Below are 22,060 nucleotides of genomic sequence, written 5' to 3'. Positions count from 1 at the left end.
GCAATTTCCATCAAGAAAATGTAAAGTAAAAGAAGATACCATTTCTCAAGGTGATGAAAAAGTTTTGGTAATGGATGATGGTGATGGTAGCACAACACTATGGTGTAATTAACACCACTGAATTGTATACTTGAAAGTGATTAAAATGGAAACTGTTAAGTTGTATATATGTTACCACAATAAAAATTTGAAACAAAAGATACCACTTTCCCCATATCAACCAGCAAAAAGCAATATAATAAAAAGATCCAACGTTGGCAAGGGTGTGGAAAAAGGATATTTGCATATACTTAGAGGAAGTATAAATTGATAAATCATTTCTGGAGGGCAATTTGGCAGAAGTTATTGAAATTTAAAATGTTTATGCTCTTCAGTAATTCCACATCTAGGAATCTGTATTACAGAAAAATTCACACAACAATGAAAAGATATGTCATACCATTATTAGTACAGTGAAAAACAATTTAAATATCTATCAATAAAGGAAATGTTAAGTAAAAGTTTTCCTCTCAACTGAAATTTTCTTAGTGAAACAGCAGCTGTTAAAAAATAAGATGGAAAAGATGCCTATTAATTTAAAAAGCAAGCTGCAGAATACAATGTATAATACAATCTTATTTTTGCTTAAAAATAAACACCCATAATACAATTAAATTTAAAAAGCTGTAAACGTGTTTGAATAAACATAAAAAAGAATCATTCTGGGAGGGTATTCATCAAACTTAACAATATGAAAACTTTATACCTGTCTGTACTACTGGTTTTGTTTTTTTAATGAGGATGTACAATTTTCTAATTATAAGGAAAAAAAGGAAGAAAAAAAACTTTTTAAAAACAAAAACAGACTATAATAGAGATAGCTAGCTCCCCACCACAAATTCATACTTCCCAGAATTTAGTGTAGAATAGCTATCCAGTCAGAAACTACAGGGAATCCTATGAATAGTTCTTGCCAATGGAGTGTGGATGGAATTATGTGCCAATTCTGAGTCAAGGCAGTCAAACAGTTATACCTCTCCTTCTCCCAACTCACTTCTCTCTGGTCCTCTACCTAACTGCAGGATGCAGAGGAGTCTAAGGTCCTAGGGCAATGCTTTTCTAACTTCAATGTATATAAAAATCACCTGGGAATTTCCTTAAGTTCCAGAGTCTGGGTGGTGCCTAAGATTCTGCATTTTTAATAAGCTCCTGAGTGATGCCAATACTGTTAGTACACACATGGTCCTTCACGTGGCAAATCCCTAGAGGCTGACAGAACCACAAGAATGAAAAAGCCTGACTCCCTGAATCACAGTCTGGAAGAAAGCTACCTGGAAGAGGAACCATCTACAATGGATTGTTAAATGAGCTAGTCCAAATTTATATTACGCCGTTGAAATTTAGAGTTTGTTTCTGAAAGTAGCTAGTGTTACTCCAACATAAAAACCACTTACACATTAAACAAAACTTAAAATTTTCATCTTTCTCTTAAAGCTTTACCTTCATCAAATTCCACATCTGCCTGATTAGAGTCTTCTACACTGGCCTCAGAAGATGGTTGTTCAAAACTTTTTCTAAGTTGCTGCAGAAAGACTTCCATGGACAAAGTAAAATGCAACTCTTTATTGTTTAGCCAGTGTACCACAAAAGGTCCACTCTTCTCTTCATTTTCACTGAGACTCAGAGATGTGATAGAAGGAAGAAGTGGAATGTCTATAAAGGAAAACAAAAACACACACAAAATTTAAATTTCTACCATTCCAGCAAATAAAATAACCATATTTTCATTATTGATGGTTACATTTATCATCAAACCTCTAAAATTCATTTTATTTAACATAAAAATAAGACTCCCAACTTAAATGTTTTGCCACTATTATTATTAGTGATACATTTAAATGATAAATTTAACATACCTATCATAAAGGAGATAAAATTATATATTCTAAGTCATATGGTATAAAATTATTTAACCATTCATGTTTTATTTAATCCTAAAAAACTTTCAAGAAGAAATACAGCTGTGATTTTTAGATATGTTAATAGGAAAGTCTTCTGAATTTATATACAAACTTTGGTAACAAGCATATTTGAACATGACCAACGGAAAATGCCATTATCATGATGTCAAAAAAGCAAGCAATGTATGTATCTCAATATCAACTTTCTTCTTTTATTTACTTAATAGACTGACAAATAACATCTTTAATAACCTTATCCATCTAATTCCCAAATGGATACTGCTTATTTATTACTTCTAGATTGAACTTCAGTAAGTTATCATACTGAAGAAAGGTATTCAAAACAGACTAACTCAGATAAGTTCCTTTGCATTACTCTTGATATAAATGTTCAATTAAGTAAATCAAAGTACAGAATCAAGAGTCAGCTGTTATGACCCATAATAATCCCAAATTAACCAAAGAAAAGAAAAATTTAAGCCTATCATATTAAATCCAATGTGGATCATGCTGGTGTTAGCTGAACTATAAAGACTGAAATAGATTCATGGAATGAAAATCATTTTCCCCAGAATAACTCCATCAATTTTTTTAATGGAAAGATAAGTAACTTGAATTATCTGTTCAATCTACATAATGATACTAATAAAAAGAGTACTATAAGGGATGAATGATAAAGGAAAGGATAAAACAACCTTTTTCTTGTTCCTTCTATGGGAGGCAGGTTCTAAACAGTGGTAGATTATATTAAATCCAAGCGTTTCTGCTTATAACTATACATTTTTAATATGATTATTTGATTAGTATTTACCTATCCCCTGCCTGACTGTGTGTTTTATGAGAACAAAAACCCATCTGTTTTACTAACCACTGTATCTCCAGTTCCTATCATTATACCAGCACAGCCTAAGCACTTAATAAAAGCCTCAAGGGGCTGAATTGCCAATCACATTGTTCCTAGCCGGATATACAGCAGTGCCAGGGATTCAGAGAGTACTCCCAAGAAGCTATGGGCAGGATTTTCTTATCAATTTATAATCAGCCCAAAAGAGTTCAACAATGCCTCTAGTAGACCACAGGCCTAGCTATTATGTGCAAAGGGTTAGGGAAGAAGGGGCTAATGCTGGTTTTTAGCAGAAGCATTCTGGCAAAAAGAAAACTCTTTATCTCTTCTAAAGAATTTGACTAAAGTCATTCTGAGAAATCTTCATTGAAAGGGTAAAGGAACTAGAACAAAAAGAACATACTCTTACAAGCTTCTTGCCTGTGGCTATTTCTATGGATGGGCAAATTAGTAAAGCCAAATCTGGGTAAGAAAGAGACCATCCGAAAGGGTCATTCTAATAGACCTAAATTAGGAAAAGGAATTCTCCATATGATCCAATTTAGCTGCTAATAATACTCTTCGATTTGTTCTAACTGTATGGATTTCCCTTGGGGACTTAAAATGTAAAGAAAGTTTTAGAGTTTTAATCATTGGAAGCTAGTGAAGGAGATGTCACAATGCAATTTAGGATTCTTTTCCAGTAATCCCTCAGACTTTTCCAATAAAATAAGAATTCAAATTTTATTGTCATAATGTTGTCCTTTACTCAGCAGAGATCTTCAAAATTAATCCAGTGACATTAGAGGTTCTTCTGGGTATTAGAATCATTGTTGCTTTATGGTTTTAAATAAAGATGACAGTCTTTCCCAAGCCAATATAACTTTTTAAAATAATTAAAAGATGATGAAATATTTACCTCCTTTACCTCTTGGCTCACAGATTCTTTTTGAGCTAGGACTGTTGTCAAATCAAATAAAAGCTAAAGAAATCAGCGAATACCCTTCATTCATTCCCACCACATGTATCTCTTCACTTTGAGTTATCTGAGCAATTCTCACTTTGATGAATAAAATTCTATTCAAGTAACTAAAGGACCATATTTATGCCTATATTTCCTTGAAGCAAATCCAGTATGTTTTATGAAAATACATTGTGCTCAAGAATATTTCAAAATATACAAGAAGGTTTTTGTATATCTCTAGAAAGAGGGACTAGGGTGAGATAGGACTGAAAAAAAATTTAATTTTCTGTACTCATGAAATTTATCCTGTGCAAATATCATTTTTAATTTTTTTCAAATTTTTATATTCCAAGGTTCCACTTTAAATGCCCAAAACGTGACCAATTAGTTTTTATACCCTCAAAAAATATTTCAAAAGACAATGAGCACTTAATTCTTCAAATTCATAGGCAGACCCAGATATTCTAGATCATTTGACTACTAGAACGTATTTGACTATAAAGATGAGTTTCTTAATTATTCCAGTCATAATTCCTGAATATTTCTTCCCTATTTCTGAAATGGCTCCAAAGATCAAGTACCAAATGCAATGGTTTTATTTTCACAACACATTAACAGTAAAATAGTAATTCCATGATGTTAACCTCTACTGCTTTATGGATTTACTCCAATCTCAACCCTTGAGTAAATTAAATATATGTCTCAATGATTTATCAAGATTTTAAAACACAAACCAAATCATGGGCTTAAAGAGCAAACAAGTCAACAGATAAACAAAAATATCTTTCTGTGTAACCAGTGAGATGGATACAATAAAAAAAGTTACCTAAGAAATCTGCTCCCAATTTCTTACTTCTTTAAAAACTGAAAGTGCAACTTATTTGTTACAAAATCAGTCTGTTCAACTTCAAAAACATTCTTTGGATCTTCAGACTTCTGATCAACCAAGACGGTAGTGTAAGATCCAATAGGGTTCTATTCCCCTACAGAATCTTTGAACAACTATCAAAAACTATCAGAGGGAGAAAACTAAGATGGCAGCTAGGTGAGACAGGGCAAAAAAATACCTCCGTGAAAAACACTAGATAAAAACCAGAAAGTGACCCAGAATACCGGTCACAGTGATGCACCAGCTGGACGAGATCTCCTAGTACCACAGGGGCCATATACTTGGTGAAACTGGGAGTCTGCATTCTGAAATGAGTGAGTAAGCTGGCTGGAAGACCTGCACCCGCGCGGCGTTGTGGGGAAGCCAGGGCTTAGCATTTGAAGACTGACTGGCTCTTCTGAAAAAAAAATAAAAAAAAATGGAAAAACCCAGGAACGGCTGCAGCTGCGATAGTGGGAACCACGCAGCAAAACACAGCAAGAGGGGCTGGACCAGCCTCTAGGTGTCGGGCCGAAAGATAGCCTGCTGCAGATACCCTTGGGGCTGGGGGAATGGAGAGGAGAGCTGGAAGCAGAAAGAAACCCCGCAACTAGCAGCTGGCTCCCCGGAGGGCTGGATAAACTCCTGCCTGGGGCCGTGCCCACAGCCCAGAGCCCTGCCAGTTGTTCTGGAGCTGGGAAGGAGGAACTGTGCGAGGAGGGGGGTGTGGAGACGCCCCGTTCGGTCATGTTTGCATCAGGCTGAAAGCGCCCCGGCACGGCCCGGTGGCCTGGGGCTTCCCTTGAGGGACAGCGTGCACTGGTGATGCAGCACGGCATTCCCTGGAGGATCGCGGCGGGGTGGGTGGACCTGCTTGGAGATCTCAGGGACACTATGCCAAGTCTGGTGGTTTGTGGGACAGCGAGACAGAGGGTCTGGGGCTGAAATGAAATGAAGGTTTAGACTCTTGTGGAGGCCTTCAATCTCCAGGAACCTTGGGGATTTGAATATTAAAGCTGCCCTACCTCCCTGGCCCCCCGTACACATGCCCCACATTCAGGGTGGACAGCTGCAGCAACACACCCAAACTGAGTTCTCCAACTGAACCCCACAAGAATAATTTCCCCACACACCATGGGAACAAGGCTGAGAACTGACTTGAGGGGTATAGGTGACTCACAGACGCCATCTGCTGGTTAGTTAGAGAAAGTGTACGCCACCAAACTGTTTCTGAAAAATCAGATTGGTATCTTTTTTTTACAACTTCTAAGAATGCTATCAAGCAAAGCAAATGTGAAGAGGCCAAAAACAACAGAAAATCTTAATGCATATGATAAAACCAGACGATATGGAGAATCCAACTCCAAACAAACAAATCAAGACATCAGAAGGGACACAGTACCTCGCACAATTAATCAAAGAACTACAATTGAGGAAAGAAAACATGGCAAAGGATTTAAAGGACATCAAGAAGACCATGGCCCAGGATATAAGCTACATAAAGAAGACCCTAGAAGAGCATAAGGAAGACATTGCAAGAGTAAATAAAAAAATAGAAGATCTTATGGAAATAAAAGAAACTGCTGGCCAAATTAAAAAGACTCTGGATATTCACAATACAAGATTAGAGGAAGTTGAACAATGTCTCAGCGTCCTAGAAGTCCACAGAACAGAAAATGAAAGAATAAAAGAAAGAATGGAGAAAAAAATCGGAATGGATCTCAGGGATATGACAGATAAAATAAAACGTCCAAACTTAAGACTCATTGGTGTCCCAGAAGGGGAAGAGAAGGGTAAAGGTCTAGAAAGAGTATTCAAAGAAATTGTTGGGGAAAACTTCCCCAACCTTCTACACAGTATAAATACACAAAGCATAAATGCCCAGCGAACTCCAAATAGAATAAATCCTAATAAACCCACTCTGAGACAGACTCTGATCAGACTCTCAAATACTGAAGAGAAGGAGCAAGTTCGGAAAGCAGCAAGAGAAAAGCAATTCACCACATACAAAGGAAACAACATAAGACTAAGTTCTGACTACTCAGCGGCCACTATGGAGGCGAGAAGGCAGTGGCATGACATATTTAAAATTCTGAGAGAGAAAAATTTCCAACCAAGAATACTTTATCCAGCAAAACTCTCCTTCAAATTTGAGGGAGAGCTTAAATTTTTCACAGACAAACAAATCCTGAGAGACTTTGCCAATAAAACACCTGCCCTACTTGAGATACTAAAGGGAGCCCTACAGACAGAGAAACAAAGAAAGGAGAAAGAGATAAAGAGAATTTTGACAGACATATATAGTACCTTACATCCCAAATCACCAGGACACTCATTTTTCTCTAGTGATCATGGATCTTTCTCCAGAAGGGACCATAAGCTGGGACATAAAACAAGCCTCATTTAAAAAAAAAAAAAAAAAAAAAAAAAATGAACATACTCAAAGCACATTCTCCAACCACAATGGAATACAAATAGAAGTCAATAATTTTTGAACTGTAACTCCACCATTTACTTCCTACATGATACAAAATACACAAACTCTAATGACAAACAGTGGTTTTGAACTTAACGTAAAATATGTAATTTTAGACAACTATATAAAGGTGGGGGAATGGAGGAGTATAGGAACATAGTTTATGTGTCCTATTGAAGTGAAGGTGGTATCAAAGAAAAACAAGATTATTATGGATTTAAGAGGTTAATTTTAAGCCCCACAGTAAACACAAAGAAATTATCAGAGAATATAACCATAGAGATGAAAAGTAGAGTATGGGTTAAGAGAAATGGGGGAAGGGGCAGCGGGGAGTTAAGAAATGAGTGCAGGGTTGCTGTTTGAGGTGAAGGGAAATTTCTAGTAATGGATGGTGGGAAAGAGCACTACAACATTCTAAATGTGATTAATTTCACTAATGGAAGGCTAGGGAGGGGGTGGAATGCGAAGATTTAGGCTGTATATATGTTTCCACAATTGAAAAAAAAAAAGACAGTCTAAATAGATGACAATTGAATGCCAAGGATGAACCTGGATGGGATTGGAGGATGGAGGACAGGAGGCTCAAAGGGACACAGTTGAGACATAAGGAAAAGGAAATATAGAATGTAAGCTTTGTATCAATGTTGAATCTCTTGTATTTCTTAACTGTGCTTAATGGGATTGCATAAAAGAATGTTCTTATTCATGAGAAGTGTATATGTGAATTACAGTGTTTGTTCAAGGATGTGTGCAGCTAGCTCTCATATGTGCAGAAGACAGAGCAATAGATGATGGATGATAGATAGGAAGGGAGAGAGGGAGGGAGGGAAAGAAATAGCGATGTGACAGCATGTTAAAGTTGGTGGATTGGGCTATTGGGGGAGGGGGGTCAGGGTATGATGGAAATTCTGTGTATGGGGTTAGTATTGTTTTTGGAACTGTTCCTATAACTTTGAATTTATTTCAAAATTAAAAAAAAAAACAACAAAAAAAACTATCAGAGCCATCTTCCTCAGAGCTCGGGAAAATAGTTAAATGATGGCAGTAACGGGACAAACTCCAAATCAAGAAAACAAAGACTCAACGCAGTAGGAGAAACTCATGGTGCCTTTGCTGCCTCCTCCCATACAACTCCCTAGAATGTGTGGAGCTGGCCTGCATACTCATAGTGGGTCCTTGGCTATGTTCTATAGGCAGCAGAGTAATCCCTGTGTGCATAACAGGGTGCCTTTTTGTCAGTGCCATTTTATCTAGTGGCAGCTTGAAAGGCAGACTCAGGATACTCCACTCTGCTCACCCTTTCAGAACTTGCCCTGAAGGCAGAAGCAGCTTTAAAACAGCTAAAGCCGTAAAAGAAACAATCAAAACAAGCAGCCACCAGCAAAGGATTACCAGTTTTACTACATACAATAGACTATTAAGGGGGAAGGGTATCTATCCCATAGGCAGTAGAGGGGGCAACAGGATTCCTATAAACAACAGATTTCCTAAGACCATGATCAAAAGCTTAGCACAAGATACATGCTCAGAAAGGGCAGAGAGGACCTCACACTTTCACCTTGAACTGATCTTTTTAGTAGGAGAGCTAAACTCTGAAGAAGAGCACCAGCTAACACAGAGCCAAATTGAAAAGACTGTGGAAGGCAGGGTTGTTTTTTTTTTTTTTTTTGCTTTAGTTTGTTTGCTTTTCTTAGCAACCGGCACTCAAGGAAATCTCTTGTCATATCACTAGCTGGATACTAAAATGTACTGTGTACAACAAAAGATTACAAGGTAAAAAAAGAAACAGGAAATGATGGCCCATCCAAAGGAACAAGATAAATCTTCAGAATCAATCAACGAGGAAAACAATACTTTGGATATGTCAAATACTTGAAAAAATAAACTACAATATGCACAAAGGTAAGAAAAACAAGTAGAAATAACTAAAGGTCATCAGGAAAATAAATGATCAAAATGAAAATCTCAATAAAGAGAGAGAAATTACAAAAAGGAACCAAGCAGAAATATATGAATTGAAGACCAAAATAACTGAAATGAAAAATTCCCTAGAGGGCTTCAACAGTAGACTGGAGCTGGCAGAATGAGTGAACTTTAAAATAAGACAACTGAAATTATTCAGGATGAGGAACAGAAAGAAAAAAGAATGAAGAAAAGTGAACAGAGTCTAAAAGGCTTTTGGTATACCATCAAGTGTGCCAACATATTATGAGAGTCCCTAAAGAAGGAAGAGAGGGGCTGAAGGGATAATCAAAGAAATAAAACAGGAAACTTCCCAAATTTAATGAAAGACATGAATATAGACATTCAAGAAGCCCAGTGAATGCCAAACAGGATAAACTCATGGAGAACCATGACCAGACATAATATGATCAAACTATTGTATGCCAAAGACAAAGAAAGAGGTCTGAAAGCTACAAGGAAGAAGCAATGTACCTTGGAGCCCCAATAAGATTAAGTTCTGATTTCTCATCAGAAACAAGGGAGACAAAAAGGAAATGGAATGAAATACTTAAAGTGCTGAAAGAAAATAACTGCCAACCAGTAATTTTATATCCAGTGAGACCATATTTCAAAAATAATTAAGAGATTAAAACCTTCTCAGATAAAGAAAAGCTAAGGAAGTTCATAACTACTAGACCAGCTTACAAGCAATGCCAAAGGCAGTTCTTCAGATTGAAAGGGAAGGACACTAGACAGTAAAGCAAAGCAGCATAAAAAAATAAAGATTTCTGTTAACAGTAACCACATGGATAATTACATACACCAGTACTACTGTAATATATTATTGGTATGTAATTCCACTTCTTAATTCTCACAGGTTGTAAAAAGCAAATGCATAAAAATTAATGATAAATCTAAGGCTTTGGACACAGAATGTATAAACATAAAATTTGTAACAAATACCACAAAAAAGTGGGGGTACAGAGCAATATAGGAACATAGTTTCCTTTATGGTATTAAAACTGTATCAAATCAAACGTGACTGGTGTAAGAGAATGTTAAATTTTAGCCCCATGGTAACTGCAAAGAAAATATCTAAAAAATATATACAGAAGGAAATGAGAAGGGACTCAAAATGATTAATACAACAAATCAAATAAATATGAAAGGAAGCAGTAATGGAAAAATTACTGAGACAAAAAAGGTATAAGACATACAAAAATCAAATAGTAAAATGTCAGGAGGAAGTATGGCTTTATCAGCAGCTACTTTTAAATGTAAATGTATTAACTCTCCAATCAAAAGGCAGAGACTGGCAGAATGGATAAAAAAGCTTGGCCCAACTATATGCTGTTTCTAAGAGATGCACCTTAAATTCAAAGACACAGGTAGGTTGAAAGTAAAAGGTTAGAAAAAAATATTCCATGCAAACAATAACCAAGAGTGGAGTGGCTATACTAATGTCAGATAAAATGGATTTTCGTCAATAGCTATTATCAGGAACAAAGAAGGACACTATAGACTGTAAAGGGGCCAATTCAGCAAGAAGATATAACAATTATAAGTATACATGCACCTAACAGCAGAGTCCCAAAATATATGAAGCAAATATTGACAGATTTGAAGGGAGAAACAGATAGTTCCAGATTAATAGAACCATTAAATATACCATTTTCAGTAATGCACAGAACATCTAGACAAAAGTTCAATAAGGAAACATAAGACGTGAAACATACTATAAACAAAGTAGACCTAGCAGACATAAGAACACTGCACCCAACAACAGAAGAGTACTCATGAAAGGATACTCAACATCACTGGCCATTAGGGAAATGCAAATCAAAACTACAACGAGATACTATTTCATGTCCATTGGAATGGCTACTATTTAAAAAAAAGCAAACAAAGAGAAATATACAAGTATTGGAGAGGATGTGGATAAATAGGGATCCTTGTATATTGTTGGTGGAAATGTAAAATGGTGCAGCTGCTGTGGAAAGTTAAAGACAGAATTACCATATGACCTGGCAATCCCAAAGATAGGTCTATACCAAAAGAACTGACAGCAGGGACTCAAATATATACCTGCACACCAGCGTTTGTAGCATTATTATTCATAATTGCCAAAAGATGTAAGCAACCCAAGTCCATCAACAGAGGCATGGATAAACAACATATAAACATACAATGTATGTATGGTATATACATACGATGGAATATCATCCAGCCATAAAAAGGAATGAAGTTCTGATGCATATGCAGCAACAAGGATGAATCCTGAAGACATTATGTTGAGTGAAGTAAGTCAGACACAGAAAGACAAATGTATCACTGATATCAAATAATTAGAATATGAAAATTCTAGAGTCAGAAACTAGAATACAGGTTACCAGGGTCCGGGTGGTGAAGGGGAATGGAGAGTGAATGTTTATTTGGTACAGTTTCTGTTTGGGTGATGGAAAAATTTCGATAATGGATGATGGTATTTGTGAATGTAATTAACACCACTGAACTGTATAATTGAAAGTGGACAAAATTAGAAATTTTAGGTTGTATACATGTTACCAGAAAAAAAAAAAACAAAAACATTTTTGAAGAGTGCTTTTACCTGTAGCTGGGTTGATGCTGGCAGCAATATGAAAGTGGCAAAGTGCATTGGCATGCAGTGGAGTGTTTCTGTGGACGTGATGAGGATCCTGCTGATGTGGCAGGTATCCAGTATGTGCTACAAGTGCAAGTGATCTCCTCCAGCCTCTACGAAAATGTCTCAGATTTATCTGTGTGAATAAAAAATGAAGCAAAACTGTTGCTTATATTTTCAAAAGTCATATGTATATGTAAAGGCTACAGAATGATTGTTAGAACTCACACATATAATATTTCAGGTGATTTTATATTTAAAAATAACTTCCAGAATTTTTATAGAGCAAATTTGAAACCTGAATCAGGTTAGAGCTTAAACAGTCTGACAATCTCTTAACTTTTGCACATTTTACAATTAATTTTTATTTCACTTATTTTCTTATAATCTCCTGAATTTAAAAGCCAAAAAAAGTTTGCAATAATGTTTTCACAGACAATGATGTCTCTATGTATACTGTTCTCTTTGTACTCACAGCTTACTTCCCCTAACCATGAAGCATTGAATATCACCATCATACATTAGCGTATTTCATAATTTACAAAGTATTTTCACAGATATTATCTCATTGGGTCCCAGAAGGCAGGCAGTGCAACTATTATTATTCTTATCTTTCACATGAGAAAACAGATTATACAGAACTCATGGTCACCCATCTTATAAGGGGCAAAGTTAAAAGTAGAACAAAAGTCTTCATATTCCTAGTCATGAACTTCTTCAGTTATTCTCTGCATGCTATCAGCATACCATCAGTTGCTTAGAATCCATGCAATATATTTAATTCTATTCTGAGGAATCAGAACATTACCCAAATTTGAAAACTAAATAGTTGCAACATAATTATACAAAACATTCAAAGAGAAATCATTTTTAGTCACTTGCTGTCTTCAATATGAAAATAATAAGAATCTGTATTACTTTTCTACCTTCAGTTAGTCCAAGCATCAAAAACTGACTTTTATTTTCAACATTAATTAGTAAAATAAAGACTCCAAGTTTGGAGGGCGAGGGTAGGGTGAGTGGGTAGTCCTAAAGATAAGAAGTAGAACAGAATCTGATAAACTACTGTAATTAATCATTCCTGTAATTATGACAGGATAAAACTCTTCCAAGCTCAAGAAAGAAAATATAATTTGTTTTTACAGTCAAATTTTTGCAATATCAGATTTCAATTTACTTTATTTTACTTCAGCAAAGTCAAGTGTAACCAGCCCTTATTTACATCAGTTAATGAAAGATTAACTTCAGAATAAGTGGTTTCATACTGTAGAAAAAATCCTTTAGCTTTTTTTTTGAGTCAAATAAAACTAAAAATGTTCTGAGAACTGTTTTCCTGAGTCATATTTATTTTTTATAATTATATTTATTGGGATGAATGCCACAAAAAAGGCAAAGGCAATACACAAAAAAATTTTAAAACTTATGGGAAATAAAATACTTACTTCTAAAGCATTCTGAACTCGTTCTTTACTGGAAGCATTTCTCTTGAAGTTATTTGTTAAATTAACTGATTCAGTCCAATGGTTGCACTCATCTCCATAGAGCAAACAATCATTTGGTAAAAATGTCTCTACCCAAAGACGACATACATTATCTTTGCAGCAAGTTAACAGTACATTACATACAGAAGCCCTAAAGAATAAAAAGATGTTAGAGGCAAAAATAAAAATTTCACAGTGTAACAGATATTCTACAATTCTACAATGTTTCTACAATTATTTAAATGCACACAACTAAAGTAACAAGGAAGAAAATATTAATATAAAAACATGCAATGTATTTAGCTGGAACCAGTGAATCTAATTGAGTGCACACTTGATTAAATTACAGCACATACTTGCCAATATATTTCCTTCTTCCTAGAATTCAGTATTTCTTCTTTAATAATCTAAGATTCTTCTTACATCTGAAGAACAAAGACTGAGAACAAGCCATAACCCTTCAGATGACAAGCAAGGAAAAAACTACATCTTCTAATAACTGTTTCTGATTTACTCAGTGAATGGTTATTATATGAAATATTTTGTAATGCCTCATTTTTTTACTTTCTGTAAAGCACGTGCACACTGGTTACTAACAATATACTTATTCTCTCCTTACTTAACACACGTCTAAAGGAATCAAGTGCAAGAACAGAAAATCCATAATAAAATAACCACTAGACACTTCCATTCTTAGTCATCCTTGTCTTTTAGTGAATTTAACCTTCTTGAAACACCAACAAATGAAAGAAAAATCAATCACAAATATATTAATAAACTCATAAGCATTAAGGGCTCAAATATTGAAACCCTATCAACAAAGACTGCCTTCCATGGGTAACTCAGCAAGTTCAGGAAAAAAGAAGTCACAATATCCTGTAGCACGCACGTCTTCAAACTTATCTATCTGATTAAAAAGAGAACAATCTGTAGAAGGCTTCTATTAGGTAACTTAGAAAGTTAAAAAAAAAAAAAGAAGAAGAAAATAAAGAAAAAAGAAATCAAAATATTGTGTAGTAGTCACCTTGTTAAACATAGCTAACTGATTAAAAAAAAAAAAAGGGTAGTAGCAGAGGGGAAGAAAAGGAAGAAAAGTATATGTTTTATCTTGATTGTTCCCCTTTCCACCTCCCTCCCTCACCTCAGCCCCTTTTCAATCAGACTCTTTCTCTCTCTGCCTTTCTCCTTCTTCCCATTTTCTCTCTGGGTTTCCCTCCTTCTGTCCCCTCCTCCCTCCATCCTCTGCCTTTCAGCCTCTCCAGGTTACCTTCCCTCTCTCTTTCTTCTTCTATCCCTCTACCTCTCCCTGCCTCCTGTCTCTCCTTTCCTCCCCAAACCCCTACTTCTCCCTTTTCCCATTCTCCTGCCCCTCCCTCAAACAGAGCAGGGCATATTCTCCTCCTTCTCATTCTCCTCTAGATCTTTAGTTTCCTCCCTCCTTTCCTGACCTCTGCTTCTCCTCTTCTACCTCTTCTTCCACACCCCCTCTTCACCACTACTCTGCATTCCTCCCCCAATTCCCTCCTCTCCCTGCTGCCCCTCCTCCCCTATTTCTTCATTTTCTCCTCTCTCCATTCCTACCCTTCTCACTGTCTCCTAGCGCTCTCCCTATGTGTTTCTCTTTAGTACATTCACATATGCATAGGCATTGGCAATGAAATTAGAAGTCAAGCAAACAAATAGAAACACAAAGAAAATGCATGAAAGAGCAAAAGAATATGGAAACTTCAAGGTTTAGGGTGCCAATGAGTGACTGATAGAATGGAAAGGCTCATAAAGGAACAGCAGAAAGTAGGAAACCAATGGACTGAAGAGACGGCAATCAGAAGAGGCAGAGGAACTGAGGCAAGAGTAACAAAGCAAGCAAGAAGGACACATAACTAAGAAGCAGGGAAAGGACTATGACCCTGGAGCGTGGATGGCCCCAGTTGACTCTCCTCAGGACACCAGGCCTTAGAGCTGACAGGTAATATGAACAGGGCATGGAGGAAATACCCTTATCTGTTTGAGGTATTTCTCTGGTAATACCTCCCTTCCTCCCTTCACTACCAGAGGCATTTTATCCTCCCATGAAACATCATATGCAGATCATATTCAGGTATATATATAATGACACATCATATTCAGGTATAAATAAATAAAAAAAGTAAATCCTTATATAAAGCAACCATGTGATGAGTACAAGTCCTCAGCACCTGCCCTATATTGAAGTAATAACAGGCTAAGGTGGTTGTCGTTCTGAAGCTAGATTATCTAGAATCAACTTCAAAGGTTCTTTGGAGGATATTACCATGCCCCCTACCCCACTCCACATTTATCAATTTTTAATTGATAAAGAAATATTTTGTATTACAAAAACTTCACCATTCTTCTCTTTCAATCCAATAGTCCCCCTGCCCACAGTATTAGCCATTTTGATTGAACATCTTAATTTTATGTGAATAACAAAGCACCTGTACTGCCCAGTAAAGACGACATGTCAGAAAGAGCAATGGTCTTTGGCAGAATCTCTCTCATTCTCATGAGCAAGGGTCTGCCTTCCCACTATATACCTTTAGGAAGTTGGTGAAAGAAAAATGAAAACCAAAAGCACTCAGAGAGACTGGCTGGTTCTTAAATTACATGGATCTGAAAGTCAAAATTCTGGAGATCTACAAAAGATGCCATAATTAACAGAAAATTCTAGCTGTGTAAATCACAGGAGTCTATGCTGCAGAATATAGCTGACAGATAAAATGTACATGGGTGCAAAATAATAATACTGGGAAGCTTTACTGCTATTGTCATTATCAGTAATAATCCAGTTTAAGGCATGTGCCTCTGCTTCCACTATGAACAGTTCCACAGAGACTGAATGAAGTAGGTCAGGAATAGAAGTGAGTGCCCTTTCTTAAAAGATAATACTTCAAGAGCCTCTCTTATGGTATTCTGGTGGTGGAAGCATCTGTGAATGAAAACACTTGGATATATCAGAAGAAACCAGACTCTAAAAATTGTAATCCTCAGAGATTCTAAAAGGCTCACAATTGTGATGGCATCTAATTTTATTAGTGTTACAATTCTTAAAAGAAAAGTTAAAATATGCCACCATTCATTCTATTCCAAACATGTGGGATGGTCTCAGAGGTATCAGAGCAACAGTTCTCAAACTGAAGCTGGAGTGAGGGGGTGTCTGCTAACTATATAGATTGTCTACACTACACTCTCTTAGCCCAAAGACTCTTACATAACCTTTTTAAGACTACTACTGTTTCTAGAATGTATTCTACTTCCGGGCTTTGTTAGAGTACAAGGACGGAGTAGAAAAAACAGTAAGTGCTGCACTAGAAAATACCTTTAAAAAAATCTAGGTATACTCTGCTGGCTCAAAAGAGCAAAAATAAAGTCAGCAAATGATCCAGGTACACTATCACAGATCAGCCTAGGATGTCTCAGATAAAAAAAATTCATAAAACACTGAAAAGGTAAGAGAAAAAACTGTACTGTTCACATCATGTGGCCAAATTGAAAATAACTCCATCACCATCTGATGTGGAGGAAAACAATATCTGCTTAAACTCCTTTTATACAGCTCTCATCCTAAAAGGTGATCGTAACTGACCTATGACCAGAGATTTGGCAGGCCAGAGGCTACCTTATAATTACTCAAATTAAATCTTCATAGGCTCAGAAGTTCATACATAGGAAAAAATTACTAGTCAACTGACCTAGGCATATACTTGCTTGTCTTACGCCAGGAAAATCCATTTACAGCTCGAGGATGGGCCAGATACACAAACGAAAAGTCAATTTCTCCTTGGGATTGTTTTTCTGAACCTCTGTCTGGAGAGGTAACAGCGGTCCTCCAGTTTTCTACATTATACCATACCTTCAAAAGACAGTCATCCTAAGGGGAAAAAAAAATCATTAAAAAGAAGATCAAATTCAGATCAGAATCAAATTAAAGGCTAAGTCAAATAGCAAAAGTGATATTTCTCTCCCCAGTCACAGGAATTTGGGGGTTGGGAGGGACTGGGTATGAAGAAATTGGGAAGAAAATCTCTGATACTGATATTTTTCTACTAGCATTCCTTACTTGTGCTTTGAGAACCAACAGTGTTATGTGAATGTTTGTATTTTGCAAGGGTTGATTTAACTAAAATGCTAACCAATCACCATATGCTATGGGAAATGGAGTCATTCCAGAAAGACAGTAATGAAATTATGAGATCATTTCCCATTTAGCCAAAAATCAAATAAGAAAGCAACACCCCTAGTAGACTTACAAAGACTATTACTTACTGGAAAAAAGAAAGGTCACCTTCTATAAATTATCATATGAGTTACTGAAGAAAATGTTGAAGACGATAATTAGTTATTAAACTTGTACTACATAAAATATTCTAAGTACAATCAAATTTTCACCTTTCAATTTGGGCAATAAGGAGAAGAACAAGGAAGACCAGAAAGCGAGGTGCTCCTCCTAAGCTGTAATTGAGTTCCCACACATAATCACCCAGAATAAACAGCTCTCATTTTTTCCTTAAAAAACCTGAGGTTTCAGCATTGCTTACATTCATAGTTTGCAGACAGCTTTGAGCCATATGAATGAAGATTTCAAGCAATTAGTGGTTCACGTTCATGAACTGCTCTGTGAACCAATGATTTAATTTTTTTTTCCCAAGGAAATATATTGTTTTGAAGTCAACAGGTAATAACAAAGAATGCATATTAAGAAATGGTTACAAATGTACTTCTAGAAAGCCTATCAAAATTTTATATTTTAAATACAGCCTAATCAACCTTACCTACCAACAAAAATAATTAATATAAATAGTAACTATAGTTCATTGACTGTATAATATATGAAAGGTATTGTGCCAATCTTTTATACACATCTAAATGAATCCAATGATTATGAGGTAGGTGTTATTCTCATTTCATATATGAGAAAACCAAAGCTCAAAGAGATTAACTAACTTGTCCAAGCTGGTAAATGGCAGGATTTATACCCAGATTTGCTTCTGGATATATGTTTCAAATATACCTTTCTGCCTTTTACCACCATAGTATTTAGTTAATTTTGCTATTTAAAAGTTTTTAATAGAAAATATTTTCAACCTAAATAAATGAAAGCAGCTAGACAATGGTTTTGAAGTTTCAAAGTAAACCCATAAACATATATGTTGGCAACAGCATTTTCACAATTTACCTTTCCAGCAGTGGCAAAAAATTCTCCATCTGGTGAAAATTTCATTAAATGAATTTGGGAAGCAGTTCTGTAAATTAAATAGATATAGAATAATTTTCAAAGAAAATTAAATAAGAGAGAATGCAACATTACTCCTCTCAATTATACTTCAGCAATTTTATTGAAATAGAAAATGTTGTAATAAAAGTTTTGCATTCACCCTTAAATACACCTTATAAACAAACAAGTAACTAGGATACATTTTAAACATAAAAATATCTACACATAAGCATCATGCTAAAAATGACTAGTCGAAATCTTTAAAGTGTAAGACAAAAGAGTCATAGCTCTTGTTCCCTTAGAATGCGAGAAACAGAAGGATTTAATTTTTTAGTCCAGATATCTAACTTCCAAAGGATTGAATTCTTTACTTTCCTCATGGAAAATGAGTTCTACCTTGGGGTAGCATTTTCTTAACTAAAAATTATGTGTGAGCTGCTCAGATGTGACCCTGTCTCTCTCTAAACCTACTTGGCAGGTGATCTCACTGCCCTTTCCCCCACAAAGTGAGACATGACTCCCAGGGGTGTAAATCTCCCTGGCAACATGGAAGATGACCCCCCAGGAGATAAGCCTGGAACCAGCACCATGGGATTTAGAAAATCTTCTTGACCAAAAAGGGGAAGCAAAATGAAACAACATAAAGTTTCAGTGGCTGAGATTTCAGACAAGAGATCACTCTGGAGGGCATTCTTATGTGCTATATAGATATTCCTTTTTAGTTTTTAGAGTATTGGAACAGCTAGAAGGAAATCCCCGAAACTGTCGAACTGTGACTCAGTAGCCTTGATTCTTGAAGACAATTGTATAACTATGTAGCTTACATGGTGTGACTGTGTGATTGTGAAAACCTTGTGCCTCACACTCCCTTTATCCAGTATATGGATAGACGAGTAGAAAAATGGGGACAAAAACTAAATGAAAAATAGGGTGGGATGGGGGTGGTGGTGGAATGCTTCGGGTGTTCTTTTTTACTTTTATTTTTATGCTTATTTTTACTCTTTTTGGAGTAAGAAAGATGTTCAAAAATTGGGATAATGAACGCACAACTATATGATGGTACTGTGAACAGCTGATTGCACACCGTGGATGACTGTATGGTATGTGAATATATCCCAATAACTGAATTAAAAAAAAAATTATGTGTGGGTTAATAAGGCTCTTATAGCAATCATGGATCCTAACTGCCAGACTCACCTGCATACTTGATACATACTTAGGAACATGCCCTTTCTTCTTTCACACATTTCCCTTCCTCACCTTCCCTTATGGCTACCTGCATATGCTGATCTGAAAACAAATGTCATTATCACTCCTTCCCTTTTCTTTACCCAAATTCCACGCTCAGATAAATACATCCTAAACTGTTTCCTAAAGCAGGCAAAAGAAATTCTGTCACATTTCATTCCAAATACAAATAACTATTTCTCCCATTCTAAGAGTAATAAATACACATGAAAAAATTAATGTAACAGATGGATGAAAAGAAGAAAATGAAATCACCTACAGTTTCACCAACACCACCATACTCCTTCCCGATGTGAAACCACTGTTAACATTTTAATACATAGACTTTTGGACACTTCTGTCCCCTCTCCCTCTTTATCTACTTTATGTGGGAGGGGTGGAGGGTTGAAAACTGAGCTCATATTTATAATTTGCTTTGTAATATCATTTATTTACTTAAAATGTATCAGGGACATCTTTGCATAAACGTGTATAGATCACTAGTTTACTGGCTGCATGGTACTTTAATGCACATATATACAATGATTTAAAATAACTGAATAATTCATTTTTATTTTTTACTGCTACTAAAAAAAAAAAGGTGCATCCTTACACATATATTTTTATGCACTTGGCCAATTCTAAGGATATCCTTAAGACAAATTAATAAAACTGCCTGGTCTCCATGATTGTGAATTTGTCCCCCTATAGTATTTTCTCAAAACAGTATCAGAGCAATTCTTTGGAAAGGAAATTAGATCTCCATAGTCCCTCTGCTCAAAACCCCCAATAGCTTCCCAACTAATTCAGAATAAAAGGCAAAGGCCTCATGATAGCCTATAATCTGTCTGCTGATCGTATCATTTACCCTCAACTTGTATACTCCACTCCAACCACAAGCTAAGCATAATCTTACCTTAGGCCCTAGTCCTTGAGATTCCCTCTGCATACAACATCCTTTTCTCAGATACATGCACACATACACGGACTACTCCCTCACTCCCGTCAGGACTCTGTTCAAATGCCACCTCTGTTTTTCTCTTTATCCTACGTATTATTTTTCCATAGCACTTGTCTTTGCATGTAGGTTCTACATCCATGGCTCTTCTGCTTAGTGTCATCACAGTCTCAAATAATCAGTCTAGACCAAATTACTACTATGTACTCTGAACTTAATTTAACACTGAGTTTCCTCTAATATTCCAATTGCAAGAAACACATTCCAAGTTCTCAGTCATCCCATGCAAGCCCCTGATTAGATCTTAGGTGACAGCAATATAACACTACTGCTCCCTCCACCACACTACTGCATGAAAGACTCCAAAGCAAAGTCAGAGCTCTTTCCAAAGATCTATTTTGCAATTTTCTCTTTCCACATGTTAATCCATTTTTTAAATATCCATGATTTCGCTGAGGGGTAAAAAATACACGGAACCAGTTCTTTTGAAATCTTCTTTGTAAATTCTTCATAAGATAGACTGGCCTTACTCTCACCTTATCTGATATGTATCCTATTACTACTTCATATAAAATTGAGGCAAAATAGTTCTGTTGAACATCTTGTTATACCTGTTCACAGGCTTATTGTTTATTTCCCCCCATCTGTTCACTGCAATATCCCCATCACCTGGAACATCGTAGGCACTTAATATTTGTTGAAAGAATGAAAGAAAACTAGAATTGCGATCTAAGAGGTACAAAAAATTTAAGTCCATTGAGTCATACTTCAAACTGTTCTCTAGAAAGATAATATCAACAGTATCCCCTTAACATAAATACGAGTGCCTGTTTCTCCAAACACTTGTCACTAAAATAAATATTATTCATCCTCTTCTTTCTGGTCATTACACATTTCTTGATTTTAGGTGAGGGCAATCAATTCTTAATACGCTTATTATTTATATGCATTATCATTTAAAAATTTTTCTCTGTCTTTTTTTGCTTACTATTGAGACACTGTTTCAGATTAATTTTAAGACTTCTTTACATAAAAGGCATTAACCCCAAAATGCAAATATTTTCCCTCAAGTTCTTAATTTTCAGTTAAAAAAAGACTTTTTTACTGAAGGAAATTTTTTATTTAAATAGTCAAAGCTATTCATTTTTAATTTGGGTGTCTTTATGGGTTGAATTGTACCCCTCAAAAAGACAGGCTGGAGTCCTAACCACTGGTACCTGTGAATCTAACCTTATTTGGAAATAAGGTCTTTGCAGATGTAATCAAGTTTAGATGAGGAACTACCGTATTAGGGCAGAACCTAATCCAATATGACTGATGTCCTTCTAAGCAGAAAACTGACATAGACACAGACACAGAAGACGGCCAATGAAGATGGAGACAGAAATGGGAGTTATGATGCCACAAGCCAAAGAGTGACTGGGACCACCAGAAGCTGGAAGAGGCAAGGAAGGATCTCCCCCTGGAGGCTTCAGAGGCAGTATACTCTTGTCAAAACCTTGATTTCT

The 22,060-nt window shown here is 36.0% G+C and overlaps 1 protein-coding gene across 8 annotated transcripts in view; it reads right to left on the bottom strand.

Moving 5' to 3' along the window:
• DMXL1 (Dmx like 1) overlaps positions 1 to 22,060 on the bottom strand; it is a 211,726-nt gene that overhangs the window by 133,146 nt on the left and 56,520 nt on the right. For all 8 annotated transcript variants that reach the window (XR_005211487.1, XM_037802218.1, XM_037802220.1 and 5 more), the window contains exons 6-10: positions 18,329 to 18,395; positions 16,845 to 17,023; positions 13,099 to 13,288; positions 11,624 to 11,792; positions 1,480 to 1,692 (exon numbers count right to left, since the gene is read on the bottom strand). Coding sequence is in view for 7 of the 8 variants with exons in the window: in XM_037802218.1 (XP_037658146.1) it covers positions 1,480 to 1,692; positions 11,624 to 11,792; positions 13,099 to 13,288; positions 16,845 to 17,023; positions 18,329 to 18,395 (818 nt within the window). In the remaining variant the exon portion in view is untranslated. The remainder of the gene's footprint in view (positions 1 to 1,479; positions 1,693 to 11,623; positions 11,793 to 13,098; positions 13,289 to 16,844; positions 17,024 to 18,328; positions 18,396 to 22,060) is intronic.

Source organism: Choloepus didactylus, chromosome 13, assembly GCF_015220235.1.
Source record: "Choloepus didactylus isolate mChoDid1 chromosome 13, mChoDid1.pri, whole genome shotgun sequence".
Classification (NCBI taxonomy): Eukaryota; Metazoa; Chordata; class Mammalia; order Pilosa; family Megalonychidae; genus Choloepus; species Choloepus didactylus.
This window is presented reverse-complemented; position numbering and strand designations above follow the sequence as displayed.